This window comes from Acomys russatus, chromosome 22, assembly GCF_903995435.1.
Source record: "Acomys russatus chromosome 22, mAcoRus1.1, whole genome shotgun sequence".
NCBI classification, from domain to species: Eukaryota; Metazoa; Chordata; class Mammalia; order Rodentia; family Muridae; genus Acomys; species Acomys russatus.
In genome coordinates this window covers 27,356,115-27,376,259 of record NC_067158.1, presented here as the reverse complement: position 1 = coordinate 27,376,259, position 20,145 = coordinate 27,356,115, and the positions used below count along the sequence as shown (strand labels likewise).

General features: G+C 52.2%; 1 protein-coding gene across 2 annotated transcripts in view; it reads right to left on the bottom strand.

The window, feature by feature from the left end:
* Ablim2 (actin binding LIM protein family member 2) overlaps positions 1 to 18,989 on the bottom strand; it is a 127,374-nt gene extending 108,385 nt beyond the window's left edge. For both annotated transcript variants that reach the window (XM_051165394.1, XM_051165393.1), the window contains exon 1: positions 18,820 to 18,989. In XM_051165394.1, the coding sequence (XP_051021351.1) occupies positions 18,820 to 18,829 (10 nt within the window). In that variant the 5' untranslated portion in view covers positions 18,830 to 18,989. The remainder of the gene's footprint in view (positions 1 to 18,819) is intronic.
* Between the last annotated feature and the right edge of the window lie 1,156 nt (positions 18,990 to 20,145).

The following is a 20,145-nucleotide window of genomic DNA, read 5'->3' as shown; positions in this document are numbered from 1 at the left end:
GGACTATATATCAAGACTCCATCTCAGAGAGAGAGAGAGAGAGAGAGAGAGAGAGAGAGATTCTCCATCTGCTGTGACATGGATGACGCTTGAGGACAGTGAACTAGTGAGAAAGGCTAGTTGCTGAGAGACAAAACCAGAAGGAATTCTATTCATATGAGGTCTCAGAGGCATACACCAAGTACACAGAGACAGAGCAGAGAATGCTGGAACAGACAGGGAGCGGGGCTGGGGTCAGTGAGGACAGAGTTTTGGATGGAAGTGTTCTGGAAATGGGTGGCTTACTATGGTCACTCAACTGAGCACTTAAATATAGTATAAATAGTAAATTTTATGTTGTGAATATTTACAATTAATAAAAATCAAACATAACACACTAAACCCAAAGCTGCTCCCCACCTGGAGGCTGGAAGACAGTCCGGCTGAGCCATGCGTGGCGTAGGCAGTCACAATCTGCCTCAGCCAGCCTAAGAAGGAGGTTTGATGCTGGTGGAGGCTCAGGAAATGAGGCCATGAGGAGAGCAGGTGCGTACCCAAGCCAGAGGAGATCCAGGGACCACAGAGAAAAGCTGGAGGAAGCAGACTGTAGCACCCAGGTGGCAAGAACCCATATGCTCTTTCCAAAACCAATCTCCCTCTTGAGAGCCTTGTCCCACCTCCCTGGCCCTACGCTGGTACTAAAGATGAAAACAAAACAAAAAGCCTCGAAAACAAGCAGACAATGGCACAGCCATAGCAGAGGTTGGCCTCCTTCGTGATGTTACTTTGGCCAGCTGAAGGAACAACCTGATTTCCCTGTCCTCCAGGGTCAAGGGCAGGGGAGCAGCAGCCAAGAATTGCTTTGGAAGCTGAAAAAGCAGAGGAGGCCTCGGCAAATAGACAGTACCTTTAGAAACCCTACAATGGCCGGGTGGTGGTGGTGCACACCTTTAATTCCAGAACTCGGGAGGCAAAGGCAGGCGGATCTCTGTGAGTTGGAGGCCAGCCTGATATACAGAGTGATTCCAGGACAGCCAAGGGTACACACAGAGAAAGCTTGTCTCAAAAAAACCAAAAAGAAAGAAAGAAAGAAAGAAAGAAAGAAAGAAAGAAAAGAAAGAAAGAAAGAAAGAAAACCTACAATAGGCCAGGAGTGGTGGAGAGCACCTTTAATCCCAGCACTTGGGAGGCAGAGGCAGGTGGATCACTGTGAGTTCGAGGCCAGCCTGGTCTACAAATCAAGTCCAGGACAGCCAAGGCGACACAGAGAAACCCTGTCTTGAAAAACAAACAAACAAAAAAAAAAAAAAAAAAAAAAAAAAAAAAAAAAAAAAAAAAAAAAAAAAGAAAGAAAGAAAGAAAAGAAAAGAAAAAGAAAAAGAAAGAAAGAAAGAAAAGAAACTCAAACTCTACAATGGACAGCAGAGCCAGTGGCCCTCAGGACTCCTCTCTGAGCTCACTCAGACAATGCCACCTCCCCTGAGCCTTCCTCTGCCTGACTTTGCCCTGTCTACACAAGTCACTCAAGTCCTGACAGACCAGATATCACAAAACATCAGAAGGTAGTGGAAAAGGCCCAGGGCTTGGGCCTCTGATCACAGCTTGGCCTCTTTCTGGCCATGCGGCTTTGGTTTTCCCTTCCCTCATCTCCCAGAGCCCTGTGTGTTTCTGAGGATGTTCAGTGAAGTCTAATAGATCTCCAATCTCTGTTCTGAGCTGTGCACAGCCCTGTGCAAACGGAAACAGTAATCATGGTTCATAAACCCACAGGCACAGGCCCCAGACTCGACCTGCTTTAATTGGTGGCTTCTTCCTGCCCTGCCAACCGCAGCATCCCTGCAGAGTTCAGAGCTCTCCCTGCAATTCATTTCTGCCCACTAGAGTTCATGGGCACCTGGGGAAAATAACTCTTGCCAGACACACACACACGCGCGCGCGCAAGTGCGTTGATGTGGGTCAGGTGGCTGATTTCTAAACGATCCAGTCTCCCAAGTGGGAGAAGAAGGCTGTTCAGTGCTGGACCCTGGCCCTCAGCCTGCAAATGGGGAGCCAGAGGTAACCAACCACTCCTCTCAGCTTTGAGCAGCTGCAGCCCTAGGACAAGGTGGCCCTCAGGAAGCAGGCTCTGTTCACGACCTGACTAACCCCCTTTTACAGAACTGAAAGCAAGGGCTGGTGGTGTCAGAGTCTCTATGCAATTCTGGCCCCTCCATGCATCTGTGGCTCTCATGGTCTATGTGGCTCTGGACATCTTGGTCACCTGTCCCTAGCCAGGAACTTCCCCCCACTGCGTTATGCCCTAGCTGGGGACAACATAGAAGCACCCTTCCCCCCAACACCCAGGAAGAAAACTGGTGATGTGTTTGCAATGGCCTTCCACTTCTGGGGCGGAGGGTATGTATCTCAGTCTCCAGACCTCACAATGGCCTTCAATGGTCCTGAGCCTGAAGGACCAAGCCTTGAGACCACAGCTTCTTACCTAAGCCTTACTTGGCAGATTGGCACAGTTCCCAGACTGCTTGCAGAGGCTGCAGTGCTTGTGGCTGGCTTTGGCTCCTGGCAACCCCAGGGCATGGCTGTGGTCACAATGTGGGCAGGAAAGGGACCCAGGGTTTCCCAACCAGAAGCCTTGCCCATGAGAAGTCGTGCAGCCCTGGGCTCATGGTCCCCTGCCCTAGCATGCCCTTCAATTGGCGTCCCTTGCTAGAGTCATGAGGAACCCTTACCCCACAGCAGAGAGCCAGCCTGTGTGGCCTTCAACAAGACTCAGTGTGAGGGGCAGAAAGAAAGGGCTAAGAGGAGATACCCCATGAGGCACCTGTTCCCCTCCCATCTGTAATGGCTAGCACCCAGGTCCTCCCTTAGTCACACCAGCTCCTGGTACTTTCCTCCCCTCCCTCTGTGGAAAAACATCTTAAACAGGATGTCACCACGGTAGTCCTTTTGGCCAGATCAGCAGAACCCTTTGCAAATAAGGGGTAGAGCTTGTGGAAAGTGCAGATCCTGGACTGGCCAGCTGTATCAGCACATCCTAGGGAGCCCAGGAATCTGCATTACTGGTGCTTGGGGTATTTGGTTTCTGCTTGTCATCTTCACCTCCACCCACACTCCAGGGTTGGCCCTGGCCACAGCCTCACAGCATCCTCAGAGCTGGGAGGTCTCACAGTGGCCCATACAAGTGTGGTACCCAGGAGCACAAGAAGCAGATGGCACAAATGAAGCTACTCCAGGACATCCTCCTGCAAGGGATCCTTCTCTCACTCCCTTGTCTGTCAAGCTCTTATTTAACCATATACCACCTTCTCCAGGCAACATGCCAGGATTTCATGAGGTCAGGTTCTACCCACAGCCTCCTTGAGAAGTTCTTTCTCACCATGTGTCGTCAACATCTTGTCTGTCTTCCTCATTGCATGGGACTTCTTAGGGAGGAATGACATCAGGGGCAACACGGCCAGGGGTTGACACAAAAGTGACACTACTAGCATGTCTCAAGCCACTCTACTATACCAGTTGCCTAAAGAATAATGGGATGGGGGTGGGTGGGAGGTAATGGGGAACAGGAATCGCCTCTGTAGAATGCTGAGATCTAAGAGACATGTCTCCTGGTACCTGCTACATCAGCAAGTGGCATCTCCTTCTTAGGTACATGGACTCCACTGAAGGGGAGATGCCATATCCAGCTGGCCACCCATATCAGAGAAGTGCCCTGCTAGCTGGAGCTGCCCCTAGTCCCAGATCTGAGCAGACCCTCTAAGCCTAGGGGTATGGGGGTGCTCAGAGTCAGGAAGAGAGGCTGCTCTGGCTTAGAGCAGATTAACGGTGGTAAAAAAAAAAAAAAAAAAAAAAAAAAAAAAAAAAAAAAAAAAAAAAAAAAAGAGAGAGAGAGAGAGAGAGCCCCAGAGACCCTGATGTGGGACAAAATTCACCCCAAGATTCCATCTAGATGCACTTTTCAAGGTGCCAGGCATGGAGCCACGGGTCCCATTTCAAGTAAAAGGGAGGCTTCATCTTTCCACGGTGAAGGTACCTTTCAGTGTGAACCAGTACCACAACATACCAGCACCACAATGGCGGAAGAATAGGAGCCCCGGCTCTGTCTGTGGGGAAGGGTAGCTGGAGAGGGGAAGGGATCTTACAGAAGGATAGGCTGATGCCAAGTGTCACTGGAAAGATTCCTCCATGACTCAGTGTGCCCACCTTGATGACACCTAAGGGAGGTGAGGCCGCTACACTGCTACTGATGGCCCCTATGCCATCAGTTCACAGAGCAGTTTGCTCCGTCCATGAGAGAGGCACTGTTAATTACTTTTAACCTGGTACCTAGCCTGTATTTCTCATTTATTTCATCTGAGACCCGAGCCCATGAGGTTGCCCCATGTTAAAGATGGGCCCTCCCTTCCTCATTAATCCAATCACAAACTCCCTCCCAGGTATGCCCCCAGCTGCATCTGCTGGGTCTTTCTAGGTCCTACTAAGCTGGCAGTCAATATTAACCATCACAGACAGTTTCTATCAGACACAGGCCCGCCACCTTCACTGGCTCAGAACCGAAAAAAGTGTTATGGGAGAACACATGTTCCTGGCCTGCACTACCCAGCCCTACCCTCCACATGACCCTAGGCAGGCCACACTTCATGTCCAATTGGAGCACAGTGCTTGCCAATGGGAGCAATGACATCACACCACTGGGATTTGTAGGGGTTGCAGGTCATGCCCACATGTGTCCCCAGAGTACCCAGGTCCCTCAGATGCTATAAAACACAGACATTGATTGCTGTGAGATAAAACAATGGCTCCCCAAGGATCTGCTGGGTCAGCAGCCAGGGTTTCTGAGGTTGCCACACCCGGAGTATATTTAGCTCTCTGCTGAGCCCCTGCCAGGTGCAAGCATTCCATCTGACCAAGGACGCAGAATTTCAGAACAGCAACTAATTTCTCATCGGCGACGTGAAATTTGCTCTTGCGCAGTAGTTCCCCCTTTCATTTATAACAGCAGATGAGATCATCACCAGAGATGCCATCACACATGTGTTTGAGTCCCTGGGTTGGCAGCAGGCCAGGTGTCACTCAGAGCCTGAGCTCTGTAGTGGGTAGAGAATGCCAGCCAGGGGGAGGGAGGCCAACAGCTGCTCTCTAGGGGAGCATCCTTGAGGTCAGTCTGAGCAAAGCTGTCACTCACACAGCCTTGCACTGAATCAGCTCTGAGACCCTGAGGAGCAGTGAGCTCGGAGTAAAGGAAGGGTTGCCTTTACTCCTTACTGGATTTCTCTCTAACATGCTTGTTTTAAACACCTAAGACACCACTGTATACAAACGTATTCTGAAGTCTTCATTCTGCTAATCCCTCTTTACCATTTTAATGAGTGCATAATATTCCATCATTGATCAGATGTTCTCAGAGCGGTCCAGAGATTCCTGGTAGTCTCCCATAACGTCTTGGGGCTTAGTGAGGTCAAGACTGTTTTGCTACCAAGACTAGAATGTTCTGGCCATCGGTTGATCCTATGATTTGGATACTGTGGTGGTTTGAATGAAAACAGCCCATGGAGAGTGGCCCTATTGTGATGTAGGACCTTGTTGGAGTAGGTGTGGCCTTGTTGGAGCAAATGAGCCACTGGGGGTGGGCTTTGAGGTCTCAGAAGCTCCAGGCAGGCCTAGTGGCTCTTTGTCTTCCTGCTGCCTGCGGATCCAGATACAGAACTCTCAGCTCCTTCTCCAGTACCGTCTGCCTGCATACCACTGTGCTTGCTGCCATGACGAGACTGGACTAAACCTGTGAACTGTAAGGCAGCCCCAAATCAAATGCTTTCCTTTGCAAGGGTTGATGTGGTCACGGCGTCTCTTCACAGCAATAGAAACCCTAACTAAGACAGATACTGTGTGCTCTCAAAAGGGGCATGTGTTGAAGGCTTGATTCCCCAGGGTGGGTGATCGGATGGGGAGGAAGAATCCTTATGAGACGGGGCCTAGGAGGAGGTCCTTGGGTCACGAGAATTAATCTCCTGTCTCCATCTCTTATCCTATGGATGTGATGAAATTCTCTGACAAAGCAGCTTAAGGGTTTAGTTCTGTTCACAGCTCAAGGCACAGTCATTAGGGCGGAAGGTCAAGGCAGCAGGAGCTCAACCACAATTATAGAGAGGTGAGCGAGTGTTAGCGCTCATCTCACTTGCTCCACTTTATACAGACCAAGACCTCCATGTCTAAGGTGGGTTTTCCCACATCTGCTGGCACAGATGATTCCCCCCACAGGCCCATGACCCAGATGCATTTAGACAATTCACACTAACCATCCAGGCTTCTGAAGTAGACAGTGAGGTCCCAGCCTCTCCCCGCCCTCTTGCTTCACTTACTGTGAGGTGAACAGTGTCACTGCCACACATGCCCAGCTGTCACCATGGACATCATCAGACGACTAAAAGCAATGGATCGGCCCAGTGAGGCATTGGTACCCCTAAAACTCCAAATTGAGATAGCTGCCTTCTCTTCGGAAGTTAAATGCCCTTGGGCATTTTGTGATAGCCCCAGAAAGCCAACAGAAGATTGTACTGAGAAGCTGATTTGTTGACTACAACTGTGCTGATGCAGGAGGAAGGGTTCGTGGGCTGATGAAGGGGTTTGGAGGCATCTGGAAGTATGGAGCAGGCTAGAGGAAACCTGCGAAGCTGTTAGGGGAGCTCAGGGGGCCATCCTGGGGAGCTGGGAAGATCAGAATGCTATTGGAAATGTGCAGAGTGGAGTCTGCTGAGGAGGATTCAGATGGAATGGAGATTCTAGCAGGAACTGGGTAAGCAGGCTGTCCTTTTCAATGGCATGACAGACACCACGTGGGAGAAAGAGCAGGAGGCAGACAGGCTAGTTTCTCTGAAATAGTCTATCTCATAGCAACATGGCAGTCAGGCTTTGGCATGGGCATCACTAGCTGTAGTGTGGTAACTAGTGGCTACGTTTAGCCAGAATTACAAGGATGAGGAGCAAAACAGAAAGATTTGGAAACTTCAGCTTGGGCAGATGGAGCCCGTGTAAAGTTGTAGCTGGAGGGTGTGGTTGCTAGCTCTGAGGCATATGATGCTTGGGGCTCCTGGGGAAGGACAGGCAAGTGCACACAGTGACACCACCAGCACAGAGACCAGAGACAAACAAGGCAAATCTGTCTCAGAGAACTTCCAGGACAGAATTCTTTCTTGAAAGAGCACCAGGGTACCCTGTGTGCCCCAGGCCACCTAAGTTGAGCTAACAAGCCACCCAGAAGACACTGTGGCAGATGTGGTACAAGCCAGATCCACAACACAACCCCTCCTGCCCACAGACTGTCCATCGGATGCTGGCTTCACGGGGTGCAGAATCTGGGATTAGGGGCCTTGCTGGCTTTCACTGGGATGACAAAGGAAGGCCCCAAAGGGCAGGCTAGTGCTACAGGATTAGAATTCATGCAAAGGGTCCCTAACAGAGTGCTGCATAGAATCAAAAGACTGAAGCTATAGCCTGTGGCGTCCACTCCAGGACCTTAAGGATGAATAGATGCTGAGGGAAGCTCCAATAGCATACAAATCCATCAGAAAGATGCCATGGGTGCTATGGCCAACAAGGCTGAAGTGGCAGGGTTGCCTAAGCCCTGGGCAGGGGGTGGGGGGAAACTGCATCCTTCCTTCTACAGTGTACCTCAGATGTTAGTCAAGCAGGTTTAGGATTCTGTGCCTGTCCTGCTGTATTCTGATGTTTGGGGCCAATACCTCCTATTTTTCTATTCCTCAGTTTCAAATAAGAATGTTTGCCTCAGAAAGTATATTTTCTTTAATTTTTTTTTTTAACAGGGGGCTCACAGCTTAAGAGTTTTTGAGTCTTGAAAGCTTTGAACTTGGGACTTTTTGTTTGGCCTTGTTGTTTTTATTTTGAATTTGGACTTCCAAGAAGCACTAGGATATGAGAGACATTTGGGTCTTGGGAATAGAGGACCACAGTCTACACCCTGAGATGGACATGAGGTTTTGCATCATGCAGGGAAGTTACAGTTTGGGTTTTTGTTTTGTTTTGTTTTTACATTTCCCTAAGGCTAGGTCCTCAAGTGGCACTGTTGGGAGGGTGGTGGCATAATGTTTAGGAGGGTGGCCAGGGAAAGTCCCAGGCCACTGGAAGTGTGTCCTCAAAGCACACAGTGGGGGCCCCAGCCTCTTCCTAAACGTCTTTTGCTTCCCTGCCACAAGGTGAGCAGAATTACTCTGCTACCTGCTCCTCACCATTGCACCCACACCTAAGCACCCAAACCCCAGCACCCACACCCCAGAACCCACACCCCAGCAGAGGCCTGAAAGCCCTGGGAAACCCATGGAAGGGAGCTCATAAAAGCATTTTCTGTTTATAAGTGACTGCTACAGATCCGTTCCGGTGGTGACAGAAGCTGACATTTGCCCTCACTGTGTCCAGACTGCAGTGGAGTTTTGCAGTGGCCACACATGTGATACCACAACCAGATCCTCGTGGAACCAGAAATCAGAGTGTGGTCACTGTGAATCCGGTGCTAATGAGATTCACAAATTGTCCCAGCAGCTCTACACTCACTCACTATGCTCACGGGCTCACACGAGAGCTGTTGACTGCACTTTTAATTTAACAACTTTAAAAAAATCCTGTATTTTAATTTCTAGCTGAGCAACTATCCTTAAGGGCAACCCACATAAAAGCACTTCAGGGTCCTCAGCAATGCTTGGTTCTAGGGCCCTGGAAGCCTGTGACATGCTGCTGGAGTGGACAGTGGCTCTTTTGGCCTGTGATCTCTGCCTGAAGGCATCAGCAGATGACAGAGCCCTCCATTTATTGTGGCTTCTCATGCCCAGCCCCTAGACATACTCAGAGCCACACCGAGGCAGCACCCTGCTCTCAGGAGTCCTGGGTACTTAAGGCTCAGTCTGTCCCCCAGCTATGGCAGTGGCAAGCTCAAGGCACATGGGGTGTTTACATTTAGTGAATTTAGGGAAACAGTCTTCACCCTACGAAAAGCTATCCGCCCACTCTCAGGTGATAGGTATAGAGAAGAGTCTGCCCCAGCCACAGACTGTTCTAGAAGCAGCTGTACTGACCGACTAGTGGTCTTCCAAAGATGTCATTTTCCTCTTCAAAATAACTGGGAATATGCTTCTCATGTGGGTATGAGGATTTTGCAGTGTGACTAAGGTGCCATGAAGTTAAAACCCGTGTCACCCAGGATTGTCTGGGTGACATAACAGCTGTCCTTATGAGAAGAAAGCAGAGGGAATTTACATACACAGGTCACCATGGGAAGATGGAAGAGAGGGTTGCAGGCCGTGGCTTTAGAGATTGAAGTGATGTGGCTACAAGCCATGGAATGCAGGCAGCCACCAAAGCAAGAAGAGCCATGTCCTAACTATTCTAGAGACCAGGAGGAAGAACTACACACTGATGTCAGCCAGGCCTGACCACTGGTCTCCCAGGCTCCTAGTGGACACATCTCTACTATTCTGCTTGTCTATATGGCTACTAGGGACAACAGCCAGAACACTCCCCTGGTCCTCAGCTCTGTGTTACAGTTTGCAGGTGATCAGGACAAGCAGGAGAAACCCTGGCTATATAGATCATCTCCCTAGGCTGTGAGCATCTAGAGCCAGCCAGGTCCCACAGTCGAGAGAGGAGAGCCCAGGCCCAAACCCAGGGTGTCAGGGGCGAGAGACAAGGGCCTCCTCAGCTCCAGCTGTGCCCCACCCACCCTAGGAACACAGAACCGTGGTGAAGAATTTCATGTGGCTTCTATCCTCAGAGGTGCCAGGGACACATCCAGCCCCACAGGGGTGTCGGAAGGGTTTCCTGGCCGAAGGATGTTCAAATGAACACTATGGGTATGCAAGGGTTAAACTCCATCAAAGCAAGATCCCCTCTGCAAAGGATATGGTCTGGGGTGGCTAGAAGAGGATTTGGGGGGCAGCACAGCTGGTTTTCAGACATCTGGAGAGAATCTGCTTGCCCTGTTGGCCTCCTGCATCCTGTGGCTCATGACCCTTCCTCCATATTTGGAGCCAGCAGCCCGGAAGGTCCCCTCCTGGCTTTCTTTTGAATGTCACCTTTCCATCTCTTCTGACCTGCCTCTCATCAGTGAAGACCCACCTGGGTAACCCAGAATCACATCCCCACGGTGAGGTCCTCATTCAGTCCCATCTGAACACTCTCTCTGCCCATGTAAAGCTGACACAGTGACAAGTTCCAAAAATTAGGACAGGAGGCCCCCGGGGGCTGGTATCTAGCCCTCACATTGTCGGAGAAGCAGCATATCAGAGAGGGTCAGTAGCAGCCCCAGGCTGCACAGCAGACAGGACCTGACCTGGAGCCCTCAGCAGGGAACCCTGTGGGGTCAAAGGCAAGGAGGGAGGTGATGGTGTGAAAGAGCTGGGAGGCTCCGTGGTCAGGTGCAGCTGGAGCGGGCCAGGACTTGAGTGGAAAAGTAGGCAGAGGCCAGATTAATGGGTGGAGGGAGCCAGGCGTTGACGGTGCACTCCTTTAATCCCAGCACTCAGGAGGCAGAGGCAGGCGGATCGCCATGAGTTCAAGGCCAGCTGGGTCTACAAAAGCGAGTCCAGGACAGTCAAGGCTACACAGAGAAACCCTGTCTCGGAAAAAAAAAATGTGGAGGGGCAGGGAGAAGGCAATCTGGGGTAGCAGTGAGGACAGAGGAGCTGGTGACTGAAGACTTCCAGGACATTCTGGAATAGCTCTGAGCTTAAGTAGGGGCAGAATTTGTTTCCTGGAACAACGGAAGCTTCAAACAGGATAAGGCTAGACCACACCTGGCTCCACCAGAAACACTAGGTGGCAACAGCCTCAGGGTGATGTTTCCCTTTCCTCTTCATACCTCTCTGTTCCTTCTCTCCCTCTTCTTCATCCATTTCACCCCTTCCTTCTTCCTTTCCCTTCTCCTCCCATTCCTTCTTCTTCTTCCCTCTCCTCCTCCCTCCATGTTCTTCCCACTCCTGTAACTCTTTGACCTGTCCTTCCCCACCACCACCACCACTACCACCACCACCACCCCATTCTCCCAGAACACTGCCCTGCTCCTTCCTTCCTGCCCTTCCTGCTCCTACACCTGCTCCTTCCTTCACCTCTGGGAGTTTTGCTCCCCTAACCCAGGGCAGTGTGGGATTTAAGCTCCCCAAACAAGCCCTGTTCCTAGAGAAGGCATAGTCAAGAATGGTGGTTCTCAACCTGTGGGCCGTGACCCTTTGACAGGGGTCACCTAAGACCATCAGAAAATACAGGTATTTATATTATGATTCATAACAGTGGCAAAATTAGCTCTGAGGTAGCAACAAAAATAATACACTTCCACAACATGAGGAAGTATATTAAAGGGTCCCAGCATTAGGTAGGTTGAGAACTGTTGGTCTAGGAGAAAGACCCCAGTTTCCTCATGGGATTGTGAGGATATTAACATGCTCCCAGTGGGCTGCAGAAAAAATCAAGCCTGTCACTTGTCACCTGTGGTGATGCCCACCCATCCAGAGGCTCCCTCCTGCCTCTACCCCCAACATTCTCTCCCTCCAGCTCCCCAGGGTCCCCTTCTAATTAACCAACAGCAGCATCTCCCTCCTGTATCCACTCATAACTGAAGCCAAGACCACCAAGGACAAAGGACTGGAATGTCACAAGTAATCTTGGCAACCGTGAAGGCAGTCCTTGGGGGCTCTGCTGGCATTTTGTGCCTACTAAAGCACCAGTCGGGTGGGGTGGGGGCTCGAAGATGTCATTTGCCGTGTCATATCTGGGAGACACTGAAGTCTCAGAGGAGCATATGTATTTTGAGTGACAGAGGGGCCAAGTATGAGGCAGGACCCAGGTGCACCCATTCACTCTTCCAGGACAAGTATCAAGAAGCTACCTTCTCTGTCGTGAGGCTCAGAGGCTCTGGGAAGGAGTCTGAGGCCCTCTGTGCCCTGAGTACAGACTTCTTCAGGGACAGTAGCTTCAATGGCAGCATGCTGACTCCACTCACAGTGCTGCCTCACTGTCTATGTGACCGCAAACAGCACACCGTGCCTCTGCCTCTGAGGATAAACGCTGATGAACCAACTGGGCAATCCCTAGAGATCAGAGGTGTAAACAGGTCTGAGATGCTGCTGGGCCCAAAAGGGGGGGTGGGGACCACAACGCAGAGTGGCTTAGGAGATAATCTGACTTCAAGCAGAGGACAACTTTGGGTGTCCCTAGGTGGTGCAGGGTGGTCCAGATGCCCCTATATTCCTACTTCTAAGTGCCTACCAGGTCTTGAAGAATCCCCCAAAACAGGTGCTAGCACTGTTTCACAGGTGGGCAAACTGAGGCAAGGGGCGGTTGGAGGAGCATATTTAACAATGAGTCCTGGAACCCTATGGTACCAAAAGACCCCTGTGCTTTCCACAAACTACAACCTGCCCTCAGGCTGGGTGCGGAGCATGGAGCAGGTGGCAATGCTCTTAGTATAGCGCCCACTTAGAGTCTGCTTGGGACACACCGACCGGTTCACTACCAGCCAAAAGCCCCCAGGCAGAGGGCTCAGCTCCTATGCTGGGCCAGGCAGCAAAAGTGAGGGTCTTAGAATGAAAGCTCACCCCACACCTGCCCTAATCCTTCCTGTGAGCCAAAGAGGCAGCTAATGTGCATGCCACTCAAGTACCTCCACCCTGGCAGGCTGCCAGCCAGCCCCTCCACTTCTGAACCCCAATCCTAACCAAGGTGTGAAAGGCAAAACACTTCCCCCAGAAGGTGACATGGTGACAATGTCAGGTGAGGAAGGCTGGCAGGCATATTTACCAGAAATGATATCAGCCTCAGAATCAGACGCCATGGTCAGGCAGTTCACACACTCCAAGGTGGCACCGTTCTTACACATAGGTACACTAAGGAGGGACAATAACAGGACAGAGCTGTGGGATCCAGAAGAGACATGGGCATTGTGACTGCCCCTTCAAGCAGATAATGGGCTCTGGAGGACCAAGGCCCTGCACACATGTTGGGGGTTATCTGAGACAGACAGGTCAGGCATTGCGTATCAAAGGTGCCGCAAGTTGAGGTTACCTATAGGTGAGCTGCCCATAGTAATAATCCCTCTGTGATCAGAGTTGTCAAAGTGTGTGATCGATGACCCCAGAGGCAGAATTTGAAGAAGGCAGAGGAGGGCCCTGGAGGTGAGTGCCAACATGCCCTGTCTGTAACTAGGAGATTGGAGCAAGGATCTGTGATTCAGGTGAGAAGCCACGGACAAATCCCTCTAAGAAACTCTGAGGTAAAGTCCCAGGGTGGAGCTTGTGCACACAGAGCACGCACCCACATCTCACCAGTCGACAGAAACCGCCCCAGCTGTTGGCCAGACACAACCCACATCATCATTGGGGAGACACGGGCCACCTGAGGCTGAGCCAGGCTCCTTGAGGTTCAAGTTCCCCTGCCCTACTTACCAATCTTGTGATACCAGGTAAGTGCTGGGACCTGCAAGGCCTGTTACCCCCTCTGTGCAGGGAACCCCAGCACTAGACCTGTGAGGTATGAGGAGGCTACAGGAGAAAGCAGATCCTGTCTGGCCCAGGGCCCTGAGGAAGCGCCCCATGAACATGACTGCTGAGGTGACATATAAGCCTGTCTATCCTGCCTAGGTGCTGAAGATACCCTAGAAGCACTGAGCTGTGTGGCGGTGGAAATATTCCCGGAGTAAACAGAGATGCAGCACTCAAATTACTCTGCCATGGACTGGCAGCCTTGGGGCTCTAAGCAGCAACTTGGTCCTAGCCCAGCGTGCTACAAGCCCCCATCACAGCACATGACACTGACTAGATCCAGAAGCTGACACTGCCTGTCATAATCCCTTTCTGCTGTGACTATTTTACCTGCCTTCGAGGCTCTGCCAGGTGGCTGGCAAGGGGTACTGAGTGTCTAGCACTCTTGGTCCCCCAAGGACCTGACACATGATCAGAGAAATACAAAGGATAGCAGAGACAAGAAGCCATCCCAGGAGCCCTGACGCCAGGGAAGGTCTTACTATACTTCCTATGAGGCTGGTAGGAGCTGCAGGAGAAGACAAAGAAGGGTATGAGGCATCTGTGCAGAAGACTGCCACAGACTCTTGCTCAGGGTGGGCATGGGGCCAGCATCCCTGAATCCCAGCAGCTGCCAGTGTCAGCAACTGTGGCCTGGGCTGTCCCTGAGAGTAGCCAGTGCCCCTTTTTAAAGGGCCAGTAACAACAGGAGGATGGGACCTTCCTCAGGGCTGACTCTCCTCCCTCTCACCTCCTCAGAGCTCTCCAGTGTATGAGAACAGGTGGTTTAGGAACACTTAGCAGGTCAGGGGGTACTCCCTTTCCTGGGATGTCAGAATGGACTTCCCAAGAGTTCATTAACTTAAAACCCAATTCTAGAACATACTAAACTACCTCATTATCAGAAACTTAATTTGGGGTAGCTAGCTTAGAAATTAACCTTGATCATCACAGGGAAAACAGAGTTTGGAGACACAAGGCGTATGGAACCAGAGAGTGACAGTCCATGGCCCTCAGAGTCCTAGCCAGAGGTGAGTCTTGACACATTTCAGGCCTAGGGAAGCTTGTTCATTTGTTTGTTTTCCGAGACAGGGTTTTCATGTGTAGCCTTGGCTGTCCTGGACTCACATTGTAGACCAGGCTGGCCTCGAACTCATAGAGATCCGCCTGCCTCTGCCTCCCGAGTGCTAGGATTAAAGGCAAGCGCACCGCCAGCACCTGCGAGGTTCTTCTCTGTTATACATTAGCCACAGTGGAGGTGTTAGGGGAGGTGGACACAGTGTGCCTTCCTGCACTTGCTTGGCTCTACCCAGCCGGGGACAATGTGCTCTATGTGAAGCGCAGTGACTCCTACAGAACGGAACATCCCTTTTCTCCGCAGTCATGGCTTTCCAAGCCCAAGTACATTATTTGAGAGCCAAAACAACACGGCCTCCTGCTTTTGACTCTGCATCTCATTATAAAGAAGAGCGGGGCTGGAGAGATGGCTCAGTGGTTAAGAACACTGCCTGCTCTTCCAAAGGAGCCAGGTTCAATTCCCAGCACCCACATGGCAGCTCACAACTGTCTGTGATTCCAGTTCCAGTGGCTCTGACACTGGAGGAGGAGGAGGAGGAGGAAGAGGAGGAGGAGGAGGAAGAAGGGGAGGAGGAGGGGCAGCCAGCAACTGGCTGTCAGAGTCGCCTCCTCCAGCATGCCAGCGATTTCCCTTCTAAGTCTCTTCCTTGTGTGCTAGACCTGAGGTCACATGAGATATGTGGTTTCTCCCTCCACTGTTTCTTTTTATTTCTTTTTTGCATTTCTTTATTTCATGTGTACAAGTATTTTATCTGCATGTTTGCCTGTGCACCACCTGTGCACCTGGTGCCTGAGGAGGCCAGAAGAGGGCATCAGATTCCCCTGAACGGGAATTACAGTTGGTTATAATCCACTATGTGGATACCAGGAATCAAACCCCCGTCCTCTGGAAGAGCAGCCAGTGCTCTTCACCATTTGGCCATCTCTCCAGCTCCTCGCTTCCTTAAACATTTTCTGCTAACACTGAGAAGTCATCATATCAATCGTTAATGCCTCCCACACCCACCTAGGATACATGTTTCAAGAAACTGATAATTAACTCAAGTTCTTGTTTGCTGTGAAGTTTCAGAGCCTAGGGTAGAGCTGACACACAGTGGGCACTTAGTAAATATTTCCAGGGTAAAGGTATGATGGCCAGCATCTGTCATCTCCCACTGTGGCCGTTGACCTGCTCTGCTGTATTAGTGTTGCCTAGGCAGACAGCTTGCGGCCACATGCTGCCCACCCCTGGGCTAGGAAGAATGAGTGCCACATTCCAAGTGTATTAGAATGACAGGCTGCTTCTGGCTGTACAGCGCTTTCCTTGACCCTGGATGGGTGCCTGTCCTTCTCCAGGCCTCGTTGTCCTGTGTGGGGGTGGGTACATCCGGAGTATCCTCGGGTCCCTTCCAGCTGATTACCCAGCAACCATGGGAGTAAATGGTAGCTAAGCCAGGCTCCCAGGCCTCCACCTGTTATGAGCTGAATTCACACAGTGCAGTCCTGCCCCCAACACCATAGACAGTGGCTGTGTGTGGAGACAGGGCTTTGGCAGGGGTCATCAAAATAAAATGAGGTCACTTATGTGCCCTCATCCAATCAGCAATGGTGTTCTTAGAAGAGGAGGCTATCAGGGCACAGGGACACACAGGGACAACTCTGTGAGGACACAGGAAGGGGATGCTGTCCACAAGCCACGGAGAGAGACAAGTCTGCAGATTCCTTGATCTTGGTTGTTTGGGATCCAAGATTTTCCAAAAATAAATCTTTCCCATAAAGCCTCCTGGTTTGTGGCACTTAACAGAATAAAACACACACGTATACACACACACACACCACTACCTCATCTCAGCCAGGCTTATAGCCACCTCCAGAGACATCTAGGCTTAGCAGTAAACAGGCCTTACTCAAGACCCAGTGCCTGGTGGCAGAGCCAGCACAAGGTTCACCATGTCTGCTTCCGGTTCAGGTGCTTCCCAGGCCCTTAACTCACTGTGGCCACATGGGCTGCAGTGCTCTGAACACCACCTCACAGGCTCACTGTGTGGAGGCTGACAAAGCACACACAACTATAGAGATCCCCTCCATACAGATGGGGCTGCTGAGGCACAGAGACCTGCATGGCTAGAACAAGACGCATCTGCCATGGAACGCCATCTCCTTCTACCTTGCTGTGGCACTCTGTAAGCCTTTCCCTGGTCACTTGAAATCAACAGGTGACCACAGCCAGGGTGGTGTCCACAGGCCTCAATGGCACACCAGAGCCAGCATGGCACAGCTCTGTGTTGTCATCCCCAGCAGCACCTATGCTGTCCTTACCACAATCGGGAAGGAGCTTCTAGCCAAGGACATAGTACAAATTGCCAGGGGTTCCCATCACCTGCCTACCTGGGCATGGTCAGAACCGGTATTACCCTATGACACCTGTCTGTGCCAGGTTCCAGAATGATGCCAGCCTTTTCTAGGGGGAGGCGCAGGGGAGTCTTTCTCTGTTGGAAATGAAAGCTCCTGACCTGCCACATGTACCTTATATCCCAGTCACACACTAGAACCCATGTGCCTCTGTCCACTCTCCTCCTGTAGATGAAGATGAATCACTGTTGTGCATGCAATAGGCTGGCCAAAGCTAAGGCATGCTCGACAGGTGGGCCAGACAACACTAGGGCTCTGTCTCCAAAAGGAACCCAGGTCACTGAGCAGTGACAATGACTAGCCACGCTCCTAAGGGGGCTTCTCTATGTAGATTTTTCCTGCTTAGAGGGGAAACTGAAGTTCCAGGTAAGAAGGCCAAGATTGAGGAGGGGTCCCAGTGCAAAGACCACTGGGCATACACCATAGTTCAAAGCCTAGCCTCCTTGCCACAATAACTCCAGCCCGCCTCCCCTGGGGACAAAAACTACAGATGGAGGGAGTGGGTACCTGCGCTCCGTCTGAGGGCTCTTGATTACAGGGGGACCAGAGGTATCAATTATGGTCTGAAGGTATAAAATTAACCCACACACACCCAGCCATTATCCCCACCGCCATTAGATAAGTGTCTGAAGGTCCTGCCAGATCTGAGGGTGCCCTTCCCGTACACTCACAGGTAACAGGTTGGCCACCTCAGGAGGGATCCCATCTCCCATGCACTTGTTCCTGGTCACTCTCAACATCCACTGCAGAAATCCCTCCTTCCTTGCTTAGGAGGGAGAGGGGACAGCGCCTCCCCACCAGGGAGTAGGTGCTCCAGGCTGGGAGCCTACAGTGAGCTGTCCCCAAGCTCATTCTCTCCCTGTCACTTTCTTCCAGAGGAAGCAGTTGTACCTATTGGTTTATGCAATGTGGCCAAAGGCCAAACTGCTGTCAGTAGCAACTTGGGCTTGGGGGAGAGGGGGGTCGGGGAGCAGCCTGGAATCAGGGAGCCTTGAGTTCGAATCCCTATCACTTGCCAGAACTCAAGTCCTTGAAGCCTGGCCAGCCTGTGGTTCCTGAAAATGGAAGCCAGCCCTTCTCTCTTCTGGGGAATGCAAAGATCAGCCCTCCCCACAGGCCGACCTCTTAAGGCTGTCAGATGGGTGCATCCTGAGGCAATGTACAGATGCTCCCTGAACCAAGGCCTTCCAGCTCTAGGTCTCAGTTTCCCTCTGAGCACAGGCGCTGCCCGGTTGCAGGGACATGGGATTTTCCAGCATCGCACCGAGGCGGTCAGATCCCTGTGGGTGGGTGCGGCGAGGGAGGCAGGGCTGAAACGCTCAGCACTGAAGGGCCTGGAAGGACAACGCCGGGACTGACACACATACAGGCTCTGGCACTCAGATCTGCAGCAGCGAACCTGGGGCGCTCAGGGTCTGCCGGACGCCACCACCCCAGCGATGAGAGAACGGGAACCGCGCAAGGGTGGAGTCCCCTGCTGCAAAGCTCCGCCTGTCATCACACCTCCCTCCACGGTTAAGATTGCGGTGACCCAGGGCCCCTTACCAGTACACAAGTCCCTTTACGGAAGCAATCTGGGACCAAACGAGAAGCAAGGAGTGGCGTCTGCCAGACAGCTCTGCGCAGCCACCCTAGCTGGCACGGTGGGAAGGGATCCCGACGCACGCCAGCACCGCGCCCCCGGCTCAGGGACAGGGGCTGCCAGAGAGCCTTTCCGGGCTGTATGCCCTGGAGAAAAAGTTGGGTGGAGCCCCTGGGCTCAGGGCTCCGCACTGCAGGTGCAGCCTGATTGCCACCCAATCCTTGAGACCTTGCCGGGGCTGCTGCTTTGAACCCGCGAGTCCCCGGTCGCAGCTCTCACCTGCACTCATGTCAGCGGCAGCTCCCGGTAGGATGGTCCCCGCGCTGCGACAGCCCGACAACCAGGCCCGCAGGTGCGGCGCTCTCACGGTCCTCAGCACGCCTGAGGCCAGCGGCTCCGCGCTCAGTACTGGCTGCCCGCAGAGCCACCACAGCTCAGCGCTCCTGCCCCGCCCCCTCTCCCAGCCCCGCCCCTTATCTAGGCCCCTCCCCCTGTCGAGCCGAGGAAGGGTCGCACCCTGGGAAGTGTAGGCGCCTCGCCCCCGCTGCCCGCCTGTGACCCACTGCAGTTGGACATGCGAACTACAAGTCCCGACAGGCTGTGTGTTTCGCGCAGACGCATTCAGGCGGCAGCTCAGGTGCCCTCCGGCACCTGATCCTAGCGCTCTGCAGAGCTGTCAACTAGGTTTGACAACGAAGGGCTCATTTCAGCACTGGGATTGCAGAAAGAGAGGCACAAGAAAACGCGATCTTAGAGCAACTCCACTAGCATGAGGAAATAGAAGGCTTCGGAATCAGACTTTCCGTTCCTTCCCAACAGAAAAGGGAAACTGAGGCGGAGGTTGGGGAGCCGGTGAGGAGGCGGAGAGAGTAGCAGGAGCAGGATTTAACGGCACAAACACCCGGAACGAGATCTGAATGGTCTGGGATCAAGGCACAGGTGTCCCGCCTCTGGGCTAGGCTGTTGGCTACCTCGCCTTACGCCCCAGGAACCGCTCCTACGGCTCAGCTGACGCTGGGTGGTGCACATTGAGGAGGCGGTGGCACATCCTGCCCTCTCGCCATCCTGCCCACTTGGTGAGCGATTCCCTTGTGACGTCAGACGTCCAGCGCAGGGCGTGGAAACACAGACTGAAAGGAGTCATGCTAGTGAGGCGCAGGTGGATTCTGCAGTGTGTTGGTGGTGACAACAGGTGGGCACCAGAGCCTGGAAGAAGACAAGCTAGAGAGGAGAGAACACGGATGCATAGGGCCCAGTATGAGAACGCACAGGACCCGTCACTGCATGGAGAGGCACAGACCAAGGACGTGTGGTCCCGGTCAGGGCTGTTCCAAGTAGTACTGACGCAAGAGAAGAAATTCCTCCCCAGCGATCAATATCATCCTTCTGTGATGGATCAGGGGGTCAGAGTCCCGGGAGAGCAAGCACATTTCTTCACATCCTGTAAGCCCGGGGAGACTGCTGGCAACTGTGCTTGCAGAAGCTGCTGCCCACAAAAAGCGGCACTCTCTGGGATCTCTCACCCAGAAAACCTATTGACGGAAACTGGGCTCTACCTGCTCCAGAAATGCGTTTTGACGTCACCTGCCTCCATCATTTAGAGCT